The 7,410-nt window shown below is 45.0% G+C and overlaps 2 protein-coding genes across 2 annotated transcripts; one reads left to right on the forward strand and one right to left on the reverse strand.

Moving 5' to 3' along the window:
* Positions 1 to 210: 210 nt before the first annotated feature.
* LOC6562053 lies at positions 211 to 4,010 on the forward strand. Its single transcript, XM_032736461.2, has 5 exons — positions 211 to 396; positions 872 to 2,389; positions 2,919 to 3,221; positions 3,289 to 3,415; positions 3,472 to 4,010. Exons 1-5 carry the CDS (start codon positions 244 to 246, stop codon positions 3,654 to 3,656), a joined length of 2,286 nt encoding a protein of 761 aa, XP_032592352.1. The 5' UTR covers positions 211 to 243; the 3' UTR covers positions 3,657 to 4,010.
* Positions 4,011 to 4,830: 820 nt separating this feature from the next.
* On the reverse strand, positions 4,831 to 6,462 carry LOC6562071 (cyclin-K). Its single transcript, XM_001988062.3, has one exon. The coding sequence runs from the start codon at positions 6,413 to 6,415 to the stop codon at positions 5,111 to 5,113; it is 1,305 nt and encodes a 434-aa protein (XP_001988098.1). The 5' UTR covers positions 6,416 to 6,462; the 3' UTR covers positions 4,831 to 5,110.
* Between the last annotated feature and the right edge of the window lie 948 nt (positions 6,463 to 7,410).

The following is a 7,410-nucleotide window of genomic DNA, read 5'->3' on the forward strand; positions in this document are numbered from 1 at the left end:
AACAATCTTGTGGCGTGCAACTCAACACACAATTACACCAGCCCCGATGGCGAGGAGCAGGCAACGCTGCAAAGGACAATGGCAAAAGCGAAACAGAAACAGACAACAACAACAGCAGCAGCAGCAGCCGCCGCCGCCGTAGCAGCAACAGCAGCAGCTGCCACAGCAACTACAACAACAATAATACCAATACCAATACCAACAGCTACAACAACAACAGCTGCAGCAGCAACAACAACAACGATGGGCGCTGTTGCTGTTACGCCCACTTGTGTCGCACACATCGAGGACGAGGGCGGAGGAGAAGAAAGTGACGGCGCTGTAGCGGATGACGATGACGGTGACTGCGCTGCTGCCGCTGCTGCTGCTGCTGCAGCTGCAGTAACTAGTGATAAGGCAAGTTGCCAGCAGTGAGAAGGGTACCCTTCCCTCATCGAGGGTATTCTGATATTGTAGGCAGTAAATAATTACATTTATTATTAGTATGTCTGGTTCCGTCCGTCTGTTCGTCTGTTGCTATGCACACCAGTCTCAGTTTTAATACCCTTGCAACGGGTGTTTCAAAATTTGTTGAAAAGTGAAATAGGCCGCATCGAACTACTTTCATATAGCTAAAATTGGAACAATCGGTGATTTTTGTTTTTTTTAAATATGTAATGAGATAAGCAGATTGAAGGGAATTTAATCTTCGGCATACCCAAGCTATCCTTGACCCTAACTTATAGTTCCCAAGGCGGCGCTTTCTTTCAAAAGGGTATTCAATCTTTGGCAAGGCAAAAAACAAAAGAATTGTTTTTCTTTTCATGTTTATGTGTTTTGTTGCCATTGTTTATTGTTTTTGTAATAATGCAATTATTGTTGCTTCATCCAGCTGAATGGCATTGGCTTCGGCATGGGCATTGGCATTGGTGTCGGGATCGGCGCTGCCTACGCGCTGAGTGCGCTGCCTGCGCTCAATTGCGAGTTGGCTGCCTCCGCACTCTCGCCCACCGATGCAGCCGTTGGGGGACTCAGCTCGAGTCGCACCTCGATGAACAACTCGACGGAGAACCTGAGCTATGCCAGCGACAATTACTATGCCGAAGATCTCATACTGCTCGACGATGATGAGGACGATGACGAGGACGATGATGTGGAGGCCGAGGAGATATCTCTCAATTCGGATGATTGCGTCTATGCGTATCGTGGCGATGCCGCTGATTTTGATATGGCAGCGCTGGATGCCAGCACCGGGCGTGGCGGACGTAATTTGGATTTTGGTCTGGTGCGCGATGACGAGACGGATTTTCTCGAAATGGACTTTGAGCCGGATCCATCGTCGGAGCTGGAGTTTGCGGCCAGCGCACAGGAGGCGGCCGCAGCTGCCGCTGGTCATGCAAATCTCCTGCTCATGCCACGCGACTACAGTCAGTTGCAGAGTGGCAGGCACTTGTCCACGCCCACACAGTCACGCCAGCTTTACAGCTCACCCATTGAGGAGCTGGCGATGCCGGCGCCACAGGAGGCATTGCAGCGTTTGAGCAAGAAATTTGCACGCATTAGTCTGAATCTCGATCAGATCAAGAATGATGGTGATGCTTGCTCCGATATGGATGCGGATGAGCTGCTCTGCGGCAGTGGCGGTGGCGGTGGCGGCATCGGCGGCGGCATAGGCAGCGGCAAGGATGATGAGGATCTTTTAGGTGCAACCACTTCTGGTGCAGATGTAAATACGACCCTAGCACACTCGCTGCCTAGCACATTGGTGTACAGCAGCTTCAGTCGCAGCACCAGTGTGCCCAGTGGAAATTCGCATGCCACGGAGGAGCCCTGCAATTCCAAGCTAACGGGCGCCAAGCCCAAACGTCTCAGCACACTCTCAAACTCATCATCACTGGTGTCCGCCAGCAAGAGCTGTGCCTCCTCCTCGTCAAAGTCGCGACGTTCGCAGCCCAGCTTCGATGAACGATGCTACAGCTGCACCGATTTTCGTGCCGTCTCCTTGCAGCAGCAACAGCAGCACCAACAGGATGTGGCGCCCATGCTGGTCGCCGCGGCAGCTGTAGTGGCGGCCAGTGCCGCCATGGCCAGCAATTCCACACAATTCGATTTGGGCAGCGGCGAGGAGACGTGTTTGGACTGCCTGGAGAAGGAGTTTCTGGCCAACACCATTGGGAAGGCACTCGATCTGAGCAGCTGTGCCAAGTGCCGGCGACGCGGCGGCGGTCGTGGCAGCAGTCTCTCGCTCTATGCCCGAGCCGAGCAGACGCGCTGTCGGAGCGGCTCACCGGGCTATCTGGATGAATATGGCGGACTATTCAGCTGGCACAATCCGGCTGGTGGCGCCGGCGACATTGGTCATTACAACCAAAGGTTTATTTCGTGTGATAATAATTTTGGCGGCATGCAGGTGAGCTGAAATAGATTTCTCTGTTTTTGTAAATAAATCAATATTTTTGTTTTATTTTGTTCAGCTTTAGTTAAAGTGTTCAATCATGTTCAAGAAAATCCATATCTATAATTATCTTATAGACTAACTTGCACTGTCCTCTTTGGAACAAAGTTTGTGCATTGCTTGATTATATTTTTGTTTGTTAAATAACAAATGAACCTTTGCAAACACTTCAACACAATCAAAAGCACGCAACTGCAATCATAACTTTTAACTTGCTTTTAATTTAAGCTTTATTTCCCAGCTCATTTATAGATAAAAAATTTGATTCAAGCCCTATTTTCTAATTTATTTCTTAGCTAATTTGATTTTACTTCGAGCACACTTAGAAATGCTTGGATAATTAGACATATAAAATATGACAATGATAATAACATTGCAAAAGCTTTAAATTAATTAATTATCAGCACAATCCTAAATCTTTTAAAACATATATTTAACAATTTGTTGTATCTGTTATTTGTTTATTTGTATTTCATATGAACAGCTGCTCAAGCAAAGCTTTTCGACTGAACCGCTGGTGGAGCGCCTGTCCACGGCGCATCTGAGTGAGGAGCATCTGGTGCAGGCGCTGGACAAACTTCACATTTCCTACAATGCATCCCTGTTGCATGCCTATTTTGAGCAGCTTGCGGCGCCGTCGCCACGTGTCACCGACGCAGCCAATCTGAAGCAGCTGCTGCTGCATGCCTCCAAGCAGCAGTGCAATCATCGCAAGCTCAAGAATCTGATCGAGCTGATCACCCGGCAGCAGCCCCAGCAACATCAGCTCAACGTACAATTCAAACGCGTAAGAAAGAAAAGACGCTTCAAACTATACCGAATATATATATTAATTAGCTCGCATTTAATTGTAGACCAACGCTAGCCAAACAGCGCTGGTGCCCGTGAAGGTAACGGATATTCTGGCGGCCTGGAAGCGCCATCGCGATCTCAATGTGCTGCGGCAGTTGGATGCGCGTTTCCATCTCGCCAATGTGCTGGGTGAGCTATGTGAATTCATTTCCTTTCAATACCATTTTAACATTATCGCATTGCAGGCAAAATTGGCCACATTGTGCGACAGGCACAACAGACGCCGGTGGCATCAGGCTCAGCGGCAACAACATCCGCATCGGCTGCGGCATTAACTTCAATCTCGTCAACGCAGCTCGAGCTGCCTGAATTTCTAATGATACCGCAGTATTATGCTTGTGGTGAATTAACATTGACACGCAAATGTTAGAAGCTGCCACACACTCACACACACCCATACAAACACACACAAACACGCCACATAATACGCTTATGCGTGGTTGCTCCTTGTTAATTTTTCAATTTTCGAGATTCTTGAATGCAACGCTGCAAGTTATATAGGTCTATTCCGGTTAACTTCTTATCGGACTTATCGGGCTTATAAGTAACTTTCACATAAATAAATATTATAATATTTAAACTGGTGACATGAGCTCGGTTCATATCAGATCTCTAATATATATTTGTTCAGTTCTGTTAAAGTTCTCAAATGAAATCAGCAAAATAACTACTATTTAATATCTTTCTATTTTTCTGTCGAGACTTTGTTTTGTTATATATTTTATACGGTTCAATGAGTATTTGTTTGTTGTGCGTTAAAACATGAATTGCATTTAAAAATCTTTTACACAAACAGTTTATTGTTTTAGAAACGATTCTATTCAATGAAATGAAAATCGGATTAATATGAGTATAGGATTTATGTCTTTTATCTAGATAGGCTTTTGTCATATTAGCTAAACTTTGTTAAACGATTGTCATCAGTTAAAATATTTGGGATTTATTTTGCTACGCTGATACGACTGATAAACCACCGAAATGAGACATGAGAATAAACCGGAACAGATCTGTTTATGTTCTAATTGCATTTGAAAGCCAATGCTGCCTATTAAAAGAAAAGAAAATCAAAGAGCCACGCATAAGCGATAGAAATAATTTTGTTGCCGCTGCTGCATTAGGGGGGGAATTGCGGCGACTCGGCAGTCAAACAAAACGAAAAGAAAATAAGAGAAAGTAATGTGCGGATTTATGTATGGTTTATAGACGTTACTCACAATAACCGTTAATCGATTTGCAATATTTATATAGAGTACCACATATTTGAGTACATGTCACGCCCACTAACGTATATCACAATATAAAAATATATAGATACATACATGCATAAAATAAATTTATATACATATATATATAAATAAATATATATATATACAGTATATATAGCTTAGCTTGTATACTAATTAAGTAGCCAAGTAAACTCGCACACACATCTACACACACTCACACAGATAAGGCGTTTATACGTGACACTAATCGTGACTTCGGATTGATTGCAATTTAATTAGATTATTAAATTCCACACACAATGACATACTCCTTAATTATTTTAGAATTTGTTGCAAGCAACTTGGGGAAGCACGATTAGAGGAGCGTGTAAGCGTCGAGAGATCGAAATTTGAATACACATACTCATCACATTTCAAGACAAAAAGACGCAGCCTCAACTCCTTGGACTAGAATAATGTCCCCCCCTGAAATAATGCATCAACGGTGAGAATGTTTTTGTTTTTAATAAAATTACGCTTTATAATATTATTTCATGTGTGAATCTCCCTAAAACTGAACTCCACCAATTGATTTAAAAACAAAAAAATAATGCTTTTTTTATTGATAGCGTTGCTGCTGCTGCTGCTGTTGTTGTTGCTGCTGTTGGCGTCCAGCATTGTAGTAGCCGGGTGCACCGCCGCCACCACTGTTCGCTCCTGGTCCCGGTCCCATATTAGGGGGCATGGATGGTGGCAGTGCCGCAGCCGCATAATGGGTCGGCGGTGGCGGTTGCTGTGTCCACGCATTGCCCGCATATGGCGGCATGGGCACAACGGGGGGTGGCGGCGGCGGTGGTGCATGGTACATGTGGTAGTTGGCAGCATTGCTGTTCAAGTTACTCGTTGGCGGTGGTGGCAGTGGTGCACCCACAGCATTCACACCAATGCCTAGCGGCAGCGTATCACTGGGCGGCGCCAAAGGCCCAGAAACTGACACCACGCTCGCCAGCGATTTAATGGTCTGTATGTTATTAAGCTCGATGTTGCCACCGTTACCACTGGGCTGTTGGGATGCTGCTGGTGGTGGAGGACAATCGACGTTGGCAGTTAGAGATTTAACATTGGTTGTCGGTGTCGGACTGTCGGCACGACTGGGTGGCTTCTGTGGCGGACTATTCGGTTCCTGGCCCTCCTTTTGCGTCGACTGGTACAGGTCCAGCACCTGATGGCAAATATCCTCGAGTATCTCCATGGTGACATTCGACACGAACATATCCCACCAACGCTGATGCTGCGCCTGCCGTCCCAGCCAATCCAGTACTGTGAATTTGCTCAGCTTGCTGGCCAAGTGTATTAGAGCCACAGCGATAATCTCCGGCTCCCATTGCAGACAGACCACAGTGCTGAGGGAATCATTTACAAAATTCCACGCCATTTGTACCATCTTCTGCAGTTTCTGTTGGTCGCCCTTGAAGCACTTGGCATACTTGAGGAGGAACGTATATGGATGCTCCACCTGCAGATCAAATTTGATCGTTTGCAGCAGTATGCGCTCCAGTGTCATTACCTCCTCCTTGGGATCATCGCCGAACGAGTAGAAATAATTGTCATTGAGTATGCCGCGTGCCGTTTTGATAATGTCGCGACATTTCTTGGGCGTCTCCTCCACTTTGCCGGCGAGGAACAGGCAACAGCACGCAGTAACGTAGCGTGGAAAGCTCTTGAACGAGTGAAACATGTAAAAGCGGTGGAAGTAGACGACACCGGTGGCCATTGTGTTGTGGCCGAGGCCCATTTTGGTGCCGCACTCCATGATGAAGCGTGCGCCTTCCTTGCGATAGCGACGCTCCGTTTCGTATGTGGCGCCATCCAGAATTGAGGGTGTCTCACGTAGTTCTTTTTTGTCATAGTACCAACAAGGCATCTTATTCCTGGCCAACCAATTTTTTTTTGTTTGGTTGTCTATCACAAGAATTAGTGGTTTTCCATATGGGATTTTTTAGGTTTATTTATTTATTGGTATTTCTTTTTTGTGTGCGTAACCAACGCTTAATGCGAATACAAATTTGTTGCATCTTGTTGTGTGCTATTTTTTACTTGCAGTCATTTTATTCAGAACACATCGTTTTTCCTAATACTATAATCAAAATTCTGTTAAATAAGTGCTTAAGCATGCGTTAATATTTGTGGTATTAAAAACGGTGCACCTTCAGTCAGAAACAGCTGTTGTCGTTTTCAGTGTGACCATGTGCTTGTAACTAAAGCGCGTTCAGCTCGTGTTCATATTCAAAATGATGCTAAATTACATATGTATGTTAAAATTAAAATGCTAGTTTATGTGTTGACATGGTTTTACAGAGTGTGGCAACGCTCTTGGGGACAGCAGCTGCAGCAATCAATCTGGTCACTTGTACAGCGCGGTTTTTGACTGAGCCTTTTATATATTTAAGAAACATTAAGAATGTTTTTATGACTTTTATATGTGCCAAATGCGACTTGTTTACATGAGAAGTTTTTGCTTGGATGGATTGGGAATTTTTGCGTTGACTTTGATTTTAAGGTTAATAAATCTAATATCTAATCGAATAATTGATTGTAGTTTTTCATGTTGGCTTTTCGGCTAAGTTGCTTTTCCACGATGTTATATTTATTGCCGGCGCCGCCTGCATCAAATGGTACGACAACTGCTACCTGTTGCCAATTGGCAGTTACCAGTTGCCATGGCCAATGTACAGCCAATTAGCCGCAATGCCTTGGCTTAGTTGAGGTAACTACTATTTTTATAACCAGCCTTTCCAGTTGTCGTCGTTGTCGTCGGCCTAATATGCCATGTGCAGACATCAAGTAATGCGGTCAACAGCTCACACATCGCCTCGTCTAACAGGAATTTGGTTATGTGCCGACGACTCCTCCAGTCTT

This window comes from Drosophila grimshawi, unplaced genomic scaffold (assembly GCF_018153295.1).
Source record: "Drosophila grimshawi isolate 15287-2541.00 unplaced genomic scaffold, ASM1815329v1 contig_1377, whole genome shotgun sequence".
Classification (NCBI taxonomy): domain Eukaryota; kingdom Metazoa; phylum Arthropoda; class Insecta; order Diptera; family Drosophilidae; genus Drosophila; species Drosophila grimshawi.

What these genes read in the sequence shown, in the direction of transcription:
- LOC6562053 (XM_032736461.2), top strand. Translation starts at nt 244, where the DNA reads ATGGGCGCTGTTGCTGTTACGCCCACTTGTGTCGCACACATCGAGGAC. An exon ending in ATAATTTTGGCGGCATGCAG is followed by an intron (nt 2,390 to 2,918) that starts GTGAGCTGAAAT and finishes TCATATGAACAG; the next exon opens with CTGCTCAAGCAAAGCTTTTC. An exon ending in CCATCTCGCCAATGTGCTGG is followed by an intron (nt 3,416 to 3,471) that starts GTGAGCTATGTG and finishes ATCGCATTGCAG; the next exon opens with GCAAAATTGGCCACATTGTG.
- LOC6562071 (XM_001988062.3), bottom strand. Translation starts at nt 6,415, where the DNA reads ATGCCTTGTTGGTACTATGACAAAAAAGAACTACGTGAGACACCCTCA.